Raw genomic sequence first — 14,128 nt, 5'->3', positions numbered from 1 at the left:
CCCCCACCAAATTGGAAATGGCCTTAAGACATTTCAGTCAGTAGCACTGCCCTGGTTAGGGGCATAATAGATCTAAGCATATCGAATTGAGACAAACTCCTGAACCGGCCGGCTTCGAGTGTTGCATAATATATTTACACATTATGTGTTTGTTAAGTGTCCGACAAAAAAAATATTGATAGTTTATTAATGACTCATCTTAATATAATCTTGTGCCCTTAGCAGCATTAAGTATAGGCATCAAGGGGTCTTTTCTGCCAGTTTCCATCGAATAACATATTATAGATGCTATGGAGATAATAATCATAATACAGTTATGACGGACCCCTCTGGCTCATAGAGTTCGTGTGCAGAGGCCCCTTGGTGGGAGCGCTCATACTTTAGTAGGAAAATATTTTGTCGACACCGGAATTTCAAAATAACTTCAAACAGAAATCCTTAGCACTTTTTATGTATTTTCTATTTCTCAGTCTTTATATGCTTTTTAAAGATATTTTAAATAATGTTATAAAAAAAACAAGTTGTAATTTTGAAATTTCCTAATGTTTTGACAACTCTCGTACGTATCGAGATCAACTCCCTGGCAACCCGTGCTTTGCTACAAACCTCGATTTTGACTGCTGGAAAGATCTCTGACCGAAGACAAAAGCGAGGAATACGCTTACAGATCTGTTTTAGTGATTTATCAATCTGCTTCATAACTTTACGGGACTCCATACTTGGATTTTTTCGATCTACCTTGAAAAATGACTTCGTACAGGGTGAGTTCAATGCTGGGGGAGATCTGGTATGAGGAACGGGGGAACTTTTTGTATTTGAATTTGTCATAACAATCGGAGTCGTCGTGTGTCGTGTCGCATGATGACATGACATGTGTGATTGTCAAACCTTGCCTTGCTTAGTAAAGCCTAAAGTACCTTTGTCTAGGAGTAAGTTAACTCAATAAGAAACTTTAAGGTCCAACTTGCTGTCATAGATCTAGATCTAGATAGATCTAGAGTCGATGTGCCCAACCACGGCGGTGACGCCAGCGCGGCAGTTGGTCTAGTTTCGGGAATTTCTCACTTACCGACTTCCGAGCTCGCATGTAATTCTTTTCTTTGTGTCATGGCATTGAGGACTGGGGTGTCTGTGGACTGCCTGCCCATCCTGAGAAGGGGCCATGCACGTTGAGAATACGTGGTACAGGGGTTTTCATGAGGCTGGAAAGACCTAACTGTCCTGTGACCGTGTAATTCCGGTTGGGTTCTCGTTGCCCATTCCCCGCCACCCAATGGCTACTGGCTATAGTTGTCTACTCTTGCATGAGGTTTCGGCCAAGTGAGAAAGCCATTGGATCGTCACGTCCTGGGTCGTTGTGCCTTTACTAAGAGGTCCACGGTCAGAAGGCAAGTCAGGCACTCCGCTCCATCCATCCTTGCATCCAGACCTCCCGAGACTGGCTGGTTCCTTGTCAGCCACAGAGGGTGTGTTGATAAAGAGCAGTAGGGGTGTTAGGCAGATTAGACACCTACTCAAGGGAGAGTAGGGGTGTGTTAGTGAGGAGCATAGCATCTACCACACATCGGTGGGTTCTGCCTCCTGCACCTTGTGAGGCCACACCTGCTCCCATCCTGTTGTTTTTAAAACCCCTCTAGGAAACAGGGGGGGGGGTTGGTTTGTTGGTGCCAACAACTCGCCACTCGCCAGAGCCGTGTCAGTGGAAACAGGGACCACCACGGGCAGGAACGGTTGGCTGGATTGGGAGAAGCTGTTTGAGACGCTTAGGCATTTCTCAATATTTAAATGAGACCCATCACCAGTCCTTGATCCCCATGGCTACAAATGATTTTGCAACATGATGTGTTGCGATTCGTGCATTTTTCATGTGTTGAGAGAAAATGCCGCGGTAAGGGCACTATGACTAATGAGCAATTGCCAAAACGTGAGACTCTCTTGAGACTCAATGGTGCAAAAATTATTTTTTTTACCAATTTGACTTGATTCCCTTTTCTGTCAGACGCAGATTGCCATTTAGAGCTCATCTAGAGTATCAGAGCAAGGAGATGTAGGGTTTTGGAGATATGGGTATATATTGGTTTGGCAACCACTGTATTTCTTGTATATGTTACACAGTGATGACAAAAACAGATTAGCAGCTAGAGGCAAATTATGGACTTTCAATTCCATTTGTTTAGTAAACAAAGACTTTGTACTATGAACTCCATTCATAATGGTAATATAAATGACAAGCTTTGTAACAATGACGCAGTGCTCAGAACATGTCATCATTGTTATGTACAAGAAAGGACACACATTGGACATTATCATTGACAACACATCACAATAGTGAAAGGCTGTACAAATACAGTTATCAAAGCCTCAGTACCAGAAAAACACATGTGTAAAACAATTTTTAAACTACTAATATGAGGGAAAAGCACAAAATCAATGGAGCTGACTCGTAATAACAGTGATGACAAACATGACTTGTACGTAACAATGATGACACAATGTACAGGAAAAGACAAAGTCATGCCTCCAGAGATAAATGCACTCGCTAAGAATAAAAAAAACCCCAAAACACAGGAGAGGTTTCTTTTGCTTTGAAACAGATATATATCAGGTCATATCAAAAGACAGTGGACGATCACAATTATGTTGCTAATATAATGACAAACGGTACTCGTACATAACAGTGATGACAAAACATACTGGGAAAAGGTAAAATCATGCCTACAAAGAACAAATTTGCACTATGAGATACACAGATCAATAAAGGCGTATTTTGCTTCTAAATGAATCTTGAATGTATGATATATGTTGAAAACTTATTGATATTAGCAATGATGACAAATATTACTTGTACATAACAATGATGACACAATGCACTGGAAAAAGGCATATATCATACCAACAAAGAACAAATGTGTATTTTTGAGTTAGACAGATAATAAGGACGTGTTTGTTTATTTGTTTGAGTAAAAAGAGCACCCATGATTTAAAAAATGTTTGCTCTTTTAGGACAATGTAATTTCTAGTATGTCAGTCAGTCTTGTACGGCTGCATGACGACACCCCAAACGTCATCACTAAGCACTAAAGCAATAACCACAGAAATGACCCATCTCTCGAAGTTTGTTCACACGTCACACTCTTGTTCCAGGAATCCAATGTAAACACCGCAATTTCACTAAAATATTCAATAGGGTAGCCTAAAAACACTCAAAACAGTCCAGTACGTCACATTCAACGTCAGATTCTTGTGCGTCACCGGACGCTGACGGCAATGACTACTTTTGTTTTTCTCTTTCCCCGTTGCCTCCGCTTTTCTGGGGAAGCGGGTAAAGGGAAATCACTCAAGAAAATAATTATATCCGGGCACTGTTGATGATCCGTTCAAAACAAAAGTAGGCTAAAATTCGGACTTCCAGTACGTCGCAAAGTGACGCCAATCACGGCGAATGTTAAACAGCCGACCGAAATCGTGGATCTAGGAACCCGATGTTCCTTTCGCGCATCGCGGCTTTTGAAGTATTGAATAAACGCCGGAAAAGCAAAAAGATTTAACCAGCTACGGTGATTCAAATGAAAAATAATGGTGTTTTCTGAAACACCTAGTCCGTGACGACACAACTGACGCACAAGTGATCCGAATTGTTAGTTTATTTACAAACAAAGAAACCGATTTTTTGAGCAAGTTAACCTTTCTCGATGACAAATAGCATAGGATCAAAGCACACGTAAAAAAAACACACCCTAGAATACTAAATTTTGAACATTCTTGGAAGTTTGCATTGGTGTGCTCAAAATGACAGTCCAGGAATCACTAAAAAGGGAACAATTTTGGCAAAAAATTTACAAACTCAAGATTGTAAAGCTGACATGGGGTCTGAAACTGCTAATGCAGGTTTTACATCATATATTTGACTTGTGTATAAATTTTGGAGGAATAAATTAAATACTAATGCATCACATTTTATGCACACTAATGTGGGATGTGTGTGTTTTTCCCCACGTTTTGGCAATGGCTCAAATACGTTTATATTATCGCAGCGCAGCAGTAGCGCGGCAATGCTGGGTTTAGGGGTCAAGAGAGTGAGGGGGAGAGAAGTGCACTACATAGTCAGTTTACTGATGTTGCTGTATTCATTTGAATACATGTGTATGTGTGTGTGTGAGAGAGAGAGAGAAAGATTGATCTGATGTTTTATTGTAAACCAGTTACCTTGTTATCAGTTTTTTTGTGTTGCTGTATTCATTTGAATGCGTGCCATGTGTTTGTAAATGTGTATGTGTGTGCATGTGAGAGAGAGAGAGAGAGAGAGAAAGAGAAAATTCCGGAAAGCATCAATGTTGTGGGCATATTTTTGTCTGTCAGTCTGTCTGTCTGTCTGTCTGTCTGTCTGTCTGTCTGTCTGTCTGTCTGTCTGTCTGTCTCTCTCTCTCTCTTTCTCTCTCTCTCTCTTTCTCTCTCTCTCTCTCTCTCTCTCTCTCTCTCTCTCTCTCTCTCTCTCTCTCTCTCTCTCTCTCTCTCTCTCTCTCTCTCTCTCTCTCTCTCTCTCTCTCGCTAACCAGTCACCATTTATCAGTTTTTTATTTTTGTTGCTGTATTCATTTGAATGCGTGCATGTGCTTGTAAAGGTGTGTGTGCGTGTGAGAGAGAGAGAGAGAGAGAAATAGAGAGATAAAACTGCAGTAAATACGCCGGAGGATCCCCCCACCCCCTTCCTGCATGCTTCATCACTACATAAATAAAAAACTACCAAGCAACAAATTATAATTCAAATTTATGGGACAAACTGTTAGTCGGGAGGAGGAGAAGAGAAAAGAAAAAACAACCTTGGACCCTTCCGGAACCGGGATTCGATCCCACGTTCATAAAATAATTGTTTGATTTCAAACGCAGACATGTTGTCCATTCGGCCATAAGAACTTCCATCTGCGAAAGGCAGATTAAGATTGATATACACTTCCATTTTTGGTGCCATACGTTTGGCTATATTTAGATGTTGTCACGTGATCGGAGGGGTATCCCGGTCTCTGACCTCAAACAAGATGGCCGCCTTACCTAAAAATAGTTCATGTTGTTCTACGTTTAATCGCATGTCCCTAAACCATGACCCTCTATTCTACTGTTTCATGGCCGTGGCTATTCAGACTCAAGTCTGAATAGCCTCCCGTGGCTCTTCAGACTCAAAACTCCAATGAGTGTGCGCAATCAAAGGGTGTACCGGATGTGAAGCGGATTTGCCATTCGACCTTGGCTTCCAGTCTCCATCTCATGCCACTTTTGTTTCGTCCCCGCATGAGAGCGAGTTTAGTGGAAGACTGTTATATATAGCTATATGTGTGTGTGTGCAAATGTGTGTGTGTGTTTGTGTGTGTGTGTGTGTGCGTGTGAGTGTGAGTGTGTGTGTGTGTTTACGTAATTTAATTATGCAATTTGTACTTCTTAACATCTCTTTGCCTTTATTATACTCTTAGTCAGACTTAATGGTGCCATTCGCGGTCGCGTGTCATCACATGGGGATAGAATAGGGAAGTAATTTGATATAACATTTCCTGCACTTAATACTAACTAGTTTGTCTTTCCATTTCATTAATAGTGGCCTATAAATGTTCTATCTCTTTGGAGACGGGGACTTTTTATGCCCGTGGTGTCTGAGTTGTCGCTGGACGCAACTTCGCTTCCGGTCCGCCAGTACTGTGTGTTGCTTTTTGTGTGCATTAATGTATTGATATACTTGTGGTGAATTTGCTGATCACTCTTTAGGAAGAGGCAATCCTGTAATTCTCTGGTCGTCTAGGCATGGTTTTTCAGGCTTTTTACATGCTCCGACGACCACAGAAGTGCCTCGGGACCGGTTGCGAACGACGATAACGATAACCTGTAAGCACACAAGTTAGTCTGCTTTGACTATGAAAGTTAATTTTTACGAAGATTATTGGCCACATTCCTTTCACTGTTTTGAAAATATGATAGCATAGACGTAGGGTAACAAAAAAGAGAAGAAGAGAAAGTTAATAACCCTTCCAAAGGGAACAAAAGTCAGACATTAAAAGTTACGGTCGTCTAACGGAAAAGCTTTTCCAACATCACATTTTACACTAATTTAAAAAATCATGACAATACAATACACATGTGACATATTCTGATAGTGTAAATATTATACAGGATGCTCATTGGAGATGGGGTCGGGTTGGGGGCAATCGCCTCACTGGTCGCATGAAAACCGAATGTTTGTTGTAGAGTCGACTTGTCGGGCACGATCGGCTTAGATGGGGTGCCCATTACGGCTGGAAAGGGCCGATCGCCCAACTCAGTCGCCTGAAACTGAAAACAAACATGTATATTTTGAGGCGACTGAGTCAGGCGATCAGCCCGACCCGACGATCCCTTTCGAAATGGGCACCCCGTATTATGCCACGATAGCTGCTTTGTGCCCTCAATCTGGCTTGCAAACCGCCCCGGCCAGACCCGATCCCCCAGTGGGCTCCCCATATTACATATCTGCGCATTGGAGTTTGAGTCTGAATAGCGACTGGAGGCCATATATTTCCATCGAGAAGAAGTCAAATAGTTTAACCCATTCACTGCTTGATTTCTTCTGTTCTGGACTGTAGCTTAATCAGGCAGCACCTGCAAAATTGTTAAAATATACAGTTGACTACGGATGAGTTGATGTCGTCGAGGAGTGAAAAAAAAATCAACTCATCCGAAGTTCAACTTAACCATCGGGGCCACAAAAACAAAGGACATTACAACATGGTCTTTTCGACTGTTTATTTATCAGTGGTCCCTCAGGGGCCAATTTTATAATATATATACCCTGCTAAGCATGTCTCATCACCCTCGCTTTCAATGGATCGTGCATCTGTCTGGCCCTGCAAAGTTTACACGCACCTAACATATATTTCCAGATTCCATATTTCTGCAGTGGAAGTGTGTGTGAGTGTGCTTCTGTCCTCTAATATTTTTGTGCGTCTGTGCTCTACTTCTAGAGAACCGTCATCTTTGGTTCGAAACCAAGGCATACGTCTCATTCAAAACACATTAAGCTGGTAACTCTAGATGTTCCTCCAATAAAATTCGAACAAATTGACTCACTTTTACTTGAAAAACTCAAAAGGAACGCCAGGAAACAAGACTTCCATTTTTCAATCAAAAACTGTTGATTTTACGTTAAAACTATTACAGGTTCGTGATTAAAATGATTTTATTTCATGCGTTTGAAAGGAAATTTTCGGAGCAAACATTGCTAACTAAAAGTCACAGTATCTGTATCAAGCGAAACGTGACACTGTGATCAACTTATATTAGAGGGGTTTATGTATCCGTAATAAAATACTCATTTTATAGAAAGCTTGTTGTGTCCTTTAAAAGATAGGTTTATTTTCCATCGATTAAAACAACCCCATGGTATTCACGGCTGAAGCACACTTTTTTTGGACTGCCTACAGCACACGCTTTGACTACTGAGTGACCCTAGCAGTCCTGGTGCCCCGTGGGGAATGCAAGAAGTTGGTCTTATAATCAGTGGATTAGAGTTGCATTTCTGGGAAGAAGGCCGATTAAGAGTTTTTTAAATTTTAGTATATATATGTAATGAAAATGAAAATGGGAGCAATCCTTAACTTCATTAAATCACCGCACGCACGCTGGCGCGTATGTGTGTGTGTGAGAAAGAGCGAGATGCAAGCGTCCACAGGTGTCAAAGTAATTATAATCAAACTCAAACTTTGTATAAATACTGCCTGTCTTAGGATAAGCATAAAGTTGGCGGTACAGCGGGGCTGGCGATATAACGACATAGCAACAACCGTCATCTTAACTAGTAGTAGGAAGATTAGACTGTAAAGACTAGAAATAAAGTGTTGCCACTCTTGCCTTAACTAGGTCTGCCTTGTTCAGCTGCCATTGCAGGAAAAAAATAATCAAGACCAAGTAGCAACGTATTATATTATGTTCAGCTTCAGCAAAACTTATATATTCAGATTGAAAGAAGCTAGGATCAAAAGCAAGGTCCCACAGAATCTAAGTTTACGAGTTGCGCCTTATTAAGTTGTAAACTACTGTACCCGACCCCCGCCTCTGTTATCTACAGCAGATTGGCCATAGAAACTTTCTTCTAAACGACATGTCCAACAAGAGCATGCCGGACAGTTTGGTCTTGCAGGATTTAGCATGCTGTTATTAAAGTGCAATACAAAGATTTAGGCCAAGGGAATTGTGAGGATGTGTTTTTAAATATTTTGAGGATATATTCAAGGAGCCTCCATTTTTCTTTTTTGTTGCCAGGGGGTGCACACTTTTTCTGTCAGCACCGATTTTCAGCCAAGATCATGAGACCAGGACGGCAGTCTCATGTCTCATTGATGGTCTCGCTGTCTAGATCAGTCCACTCATGACATATTTGGACCCTTGGTCTTCGATGATGTCTCTTTCTTCATTTCCTAAATATATTTACCATCTTACCTGTAGTTTTAAAAAACTTGCAAATTTAAGTCAAAAAATCAAATTTGCTGCCTTTTTAAAGTCATTTTTTGGTATTAACATTTTGCGAGAACATGCGTTGTCCACAAGACCAGACCTGTGTTTATTAATCGCTAGCAAGAGTTAACAAATTTGCAATCTGAATCCACACTTTGTGTGTTCTGGCTAAATCCTCATACAGAAATATTAAAGCCAGAGGGACACATACAGGAATGATGGAATGGCAAATTTTGCCAACTTCCATGATGATGATGCCCTTGGCCTTGTATGGCTCAAAGCCAAAATTATATATTTCATGACTTACCAGTACCAGGTGTGTCATAAGTCAACAAACGGGTTAAATGACAATAATGCTAAATGCTGTATTTTTTACTAATGCTTTGTTGATGTAACAGTTTTGATGCTTTTATTTAAATACTGCGTGCCACATGGTCTAGCAAATTCAGACTTGATGGAACACCTGCAGCTGTGAATGAGGACTCAACCTTTATTATTAATGATTTCACAGGTAGGCCTACAATATATAAAGAGGTGTCTTCTAGAGTGGGTTTTTTTTCCTTTTAAATAATAATTCCAGTTGACAATAACCGAACATGATTTGATTAATTGCTTTTATTTCCAGGCTGCTGATTCCAAGAGGGAAGAATTCAGAAAGTATTTGGAAAAGGCTGGAGTTTTGGACACGCTCACTAAAGGTGATTGTAAATTAAACAAATTTTTTGTAAATTGAAAAGACACTGAAGTAAAGGTTGTTTGTTAGTCAGTATGAAATTTCAGTTGAAACTGTCCATGTTAGCCACCCATTGTCGAGGAGAAGTGTGGTTGTTATAGCTGGACATCTTGGACAGTGTCATTTTAAGATAAAGCAGGTAGCTGAGAACAATTTTGACTGTTCTGGGATCTGGCTGCATTTGGTCTAGTGGTTTATTTAGAGTTAAGTTAAAGGAAGCGGTAAGGAAAGAAGAAAGGAATACATTATTAATACAGAAAAGATGGGCTAGCCACTCCGATTAAGTAAAGTTCTGTCGTCAGTTTCATGTTAGTGTATTGACAGATGTATCAGTCTACAGTCTGTCTTCCTCAGCGATTATTTTTTTTATTACAGTTTTTATTGTGATCATTTTCTGTTTTACAGTTTTGGTCGTACTGTACGAGGAACCTGAGAAACCCAACAATGCTCTAGAGTATCCTTTTTCTTCATTGCCATGTATTGTGTTTGCCATGTGACTGAAAGTAAATGTTCATTTCTCACTTTTTTCATCACTTAGTAACCTTTCCGTTTTTATTTCATTTTTATCTCATGAAATCCTGATTTTGGACTTTTCAAGTTAAGTTGTTAGAACTCCATTACCTTACCATATCAATCAAATAAGTAAATGACCGGTGTAGCATGTTGTGGTGGTTGGCACATCTTGTGTTTGTTATCTGTTCTACAAGGACAGATGATTTACAGTTTTCTGACTCACCATTTTCTAACAGCCAGTTGTTAATAATCCACTTTATAGAAAAGTGACTAAGGAAGAAAAAAAATTGGAATCAAGAATTTGTCTCGTTCGTCCTAAGATTTCGTTATTCATTATATCGGAGTTCGAAATAGATCTCACTGTAGTTTGTTTTCTTTCTTCTTTTTTTGAATGAGATGGTTTTTCTTTCTTGATTTATGCTCTTTCAAATACGGTGTCATTATGATTATCCTGATTGGCGCAGACTTTAGACCAAGCCCATGATTTGATGTTGTGACTCATGAGATAACTGTTTCGTCATTTTGGAGTTGTTTTCCTTAATTGCTCCCAGTTTTCTCAAACAGCATCTAAATGTGTCAGGCCCTGAAGCAGCTGATGTGGAGAGTTTAAAACTTGAAGTAACAGAGCTCAGGCAGAAATGTGAACAGTTGCAGGAGGAGAATAGTGAGCTAAAAGCAAAGGTTGGTAATATATCAAGGATGTTTTGTTTTTCGGTTTGTCATCAAAGTCCAAGCCAAAGTAAAGAAGTACAGTCAAACTCAGATATATATATATAACAAACGGGACCGGCAGTTTTTCCATGTTGTTAAAGCGAGTCCTGTTATAACCGTTATGAAGGGATACTATCAGTACCATTGCACCTTCAGCTTACTATATATTCGATTACCGCACTTCCTTTTTCAGTTTTACTGGCACTGAGACGGAATCGATCAGTGACCCCAACCCTGGGGGGGTGGGGGGGGGGGAGGAGAGATATGTGTGTTTGAAAGTTTGTGTTTAGGCAAGCGATCATACAAAAGGCGAAATGTCTTGGTTGGGACAAATTTTAGTAATTTGACGGATGGAAAGCAAGTTCATGCGCTGCAAGATCACTGTTGTATCCAAGTCTGTGCAAATTGAACCCTGTTATAGCCAGGTTCAAATTTCTTACATAGAGAAAAAAAAAAACAGGGATATGATTTATCTCTGTTATATAAGTTCCTGTAATAACAGAGGCTGTTATAAATGGACTGGACTGTATAATTTTTATTGCTTTGGAAGAAGGACTTGGGAATTCTTGTGGGCTGAAACTGTTCCTGTTCTACTACTTTGAATATTATTTGTGATTGATAAAATACTGCAGAACATGACTATAGCGGCACCCGCTACAGCTGGACCTTACCGGAATCCCCTTTATTTGTCTATGTAAACTCAACTGACTGTGTTTGGGTTTAACGAGGCAAGGAAAGGCGCAAACTTGGATACAGCGGGAGAGATCGAGCGAGCTCTAGCTGGTGGGGGGGGGGGAGGCTGTAGATGGGCTCCAAAAAGGCAGTCAGCGGTGCGTTGTTTTTATTGGCCTGTCCAGTGATGAGTGAGGTGGGGCAGGCAGCTTAGCGAGATAGTGCCTCTCCAAAATTGATTAGGCCTAGGCTGGGCCAAAAAGACAGTAAAAGAAGAGGAGAGCGTAAAGTGTGCAATTTTTCCGTAATTGCCCTTTGCATTCTCATCATAGCGAGAACTTGCCTACATTGGGATTTTTCTTCAGGAACCAAAAGTCCCGCTATAGTCATGCTCTTCTGTACCTTGACCTGTGGTATTTTCTGCCTTTTGTCCTGTTTTACAATTTTTGTGTGGTGTGCTGTTGTCATTGTCCCATTCCGAGGCCTGGTCCATTGTTCTGCATCTGATAAGTTTAAGTAAGTAAGCCTTTGTGTGTGCACCTTAAGAAGAGGATAAAATGTTGGCCCATATCATTCGAGCTACAGGCTGATGTGAAAAATCAAATTTTTTACCAAGATAGATTTGTTTCAATAAAAAAAACAGTAGCTCCATAATTTCTGAACCACCATTTAAAATGATTTTAGTTTATTTGACTTTTAAGTATTTTATTAGGCAAGGTGTTCTTTTTTTTTTTAATGGCTTTTAAAAAGCACGGTAACTAAATTCGATGCTTGGGTTTAGCTTCTTCTTCTCCAGCCCAACATAAATTGTTACCAAAATTATAACTGGGACTTCCCCTACACTGTAAATACTGCAAACAAATCACACTTCCTATGCATCCTTGTGCTGTCTGCCATTTTAGTGTTTTTGCTGTGTACTGTGTTTAAAGCCTGTTTTTTCTAAATCGTATTGTTATATCCTACCTCACAAAACGTACATTATATCTCAAAAAGTCTTGAGGTACCGGTAGGCCTACTTGGAAAAAGAAATTTTTAACTTGTTTTCAGCATTGACTTTTCTATTAAATTAGTAAACCCCCTAATGTAAAAAATGTCAAAATCTGACCTATGTTGCATTTTTTCAGAATCTCAGACAATTTTTGTTGATTGCTCAGTTATGAAACCTCTGTTGTCTAACGTACAAAGTAGAATGATTTTTGGCAGTTTATAAAAACTCTAACTCTAATGTTCTGTTCCATGTTGCTACCAATTAAAGAGAAGACTGAGTCACATTCATATTATGTATAACTTTAGGATGACCTTATATGATTTTTTTTTTTAATAATTTTTTTTTGGGGGGGGGGGGGGGGGGGGCATTTTGTTAGTGGTAGCTTATTTTTTCTCTCTGAGTGAAAGCTGCAAAATTAAAATACTGTTTTATCTTTCTGCCACCAATTCTAAATTTTTAAATGTTTTTTTTAACAAAATTTCCTCAGATTCAACAGTTGGAGCCCCCAGCGGAGCCAGAAGTGCCTGAAAACTAGCGTTACTGCAAAGACAGCAAATCATGTACATAAATTGTAAAGATGCCTTCATTTGTGTCTTTTCAGTGCAGTCCCTTCATAGCAACATTCTGTGACGCTTCATCAGCCATCTCATTGTTTTCTGGTTTTGTTTTCATCCGTCTCATCTCCTGTGACCTGTTCTGTTGATAAACTGGTTTGTTTTGTTTCTAAACCCAAAGAATCTGTCATGGAAAGCTGTTTCAAAGCTTTCAAAATCAAGCCAACAGCTGTAATTTTGTCCATCATTTAAGCAAACTGCTGGCACATCCACTTTTGATGACAAGGGCATCAAAGCTTTGATCGCTGTCAGTGCTGTCTATGTCTTTTGATTCGGGCTAGTGATTTGCTCCAATTTCATCTTTGAGCAGAAACTTGTAGCATTATCCCTGCCTTTGAACAAAATCAAGAATGGCTGTGATAAAGGGTTTTGCATTTTTCAGTAAGGGAAAAAAATTGTCTTCACCTTGTGAACTCTTGTGTGACGTAATATCTAGGCCAACCTATTTTCAGGGTACTGTGTAGGGACCACTTCAGCTGCGAAATATTCCATCCTCATCGAGAGAATGATTTTTAAGTATGTTTGTCACTATCTGTTCTGAAAGCAGCTGTGGAAATGAAACTAATTCTTTGTTTTATATAGAATGTTTGATGGTAGTAATTCCAACCATAAAGTACCAAGGTGTTAGTTCTTTGAAAACTGACGAAAAGTTTTAATGTGTGCAAATGTCCATTGTTTATGTGAAATTTATGCCTCGGAGATCAATTAAAAATATAAAACGAGTACTCCTGTGTTTTTGTCATTTGATGGGCTCATGCTGCTCTCTATCAAGATTCTCTTTGGTTTTAAATTTGAGAGATTCTTTACATTCCCTCTGTTGTTTCTGTTTGTCTGTCTTTTTACTCAAACAAACACTCAAATGAGAGATTTGACTTTGAATAGGTAGACCAAACGGAAATTTTTATTTAAGCAGAAATTAGCCTCCTTAACACAATCAGGTGCAGTTTTCTTTCTTGTTTACATTACGCTGATAGTGATCTCCAAATTATGTTTCTGTGATGATTATTCAGATTATTCAGAAAGTTGTGGCGTCTCCCCCCCCCTCTCTCTCTCTCTCTCTCTCTCTCTCTCTCACTCACTCTCTCACCCCCCCCCCCCCCTTTTTTTTACTTTCCTAATCTGTAAACTTGGGCTGACTGAAAAGCCATTCTTGATTTATCGCAACTCAAACTACAGTTAAACCTTGGAGTACCGCCTCTTGTTCTGTCTTCAGAGAAAGTTGCATTTGAAAATAGCAAAAGTTGCTAAAAGTTGCAAGAAAAATCAACAAAAGTTGCAAGAAAAGTTGCAAGACGTGTATAGCTAAAATGTCATGGAATTATTGTAGGAATACATTGTTGGTGTGCTCATTGCAATCAAAGTAACCAACGCAAGTATTGTTGGATCAAAATCAAAAGTTAAATGTGGATGTCTAACGTACCAAAA

The 14,128-nt window shown here is 39.7% G+C and overlaps 1 protein-coding gene across 1 annotated transcript; it reads left to right on the top strand.

The window, feature by feature from the left end:
- The first annotated feature begins 564 nt into the window (after nucleotides 1-564).
- LOC101857808 (c-Myc-binding protein) lies at nucleotides 565-13,428 on the top strand. The gene is made up of 5 exons (XM_005102267.3): nucleotides 565-761; nucleotides 9,098-9,170; nucleotides 9,611-9,659; nucleotides 10,270-10,399; nucleotides 12,577-13,428. The coding sequence occupies exons 1-5, from the start codon at nucleotides 747-749 to the stop codon at nucleotides 12,622-12,624; spliced, it is 315 nt and encodes a 104-aa protein (XP_005102324.1). The 5' UTR covers nucleotides 565-746; the 3' UTR covers nucleotides 12,625-13,428.
- Nucleotides 13,429-14,128: the final 700 nt, after the last annotated feature.

This window comes from Aplysia californica, unplaced genomic scaffold (assembly GCF_000002075.1).
Source record: "Aplysia californica isolate F4 #8 unplaced genomic scaffold, AplCal3.0 scaffold00319, whole genome shotgun sequence".
Taxonomy (NCBI): domain Eukaryota; kingdom Metazoa; phylum Mollusca; class Gastropoda; order Aplysiida; family Aplysiidae; genus Aplysia; species Aplysia californica.
This window is presented reverse-complemented; position numbering and strand designations above follow the sequence as displayed.

What these genes read in the sequence shown, in the direction of transcription:
- LOC101857808 (XM_005102267.3), top strand. An exon ending in TTTGGACACGCTCACTAAAG is followed by an intron (nt 9,171 to 9,610) that starts GTGATTGTAAAT and finishes TCTGTTTTACAG; the next exon opens with TTTTGGTCGTACTGTACGAG. An exon ending in AAACCCAACAATGCTCTAGA is followed by an intron (nt 9,660 to 10,269) that starts GTATCCTTTTTC and finishes AATTGCTCCCAG; the next exon opens with TTTTCTCAAACAGCATCTAA.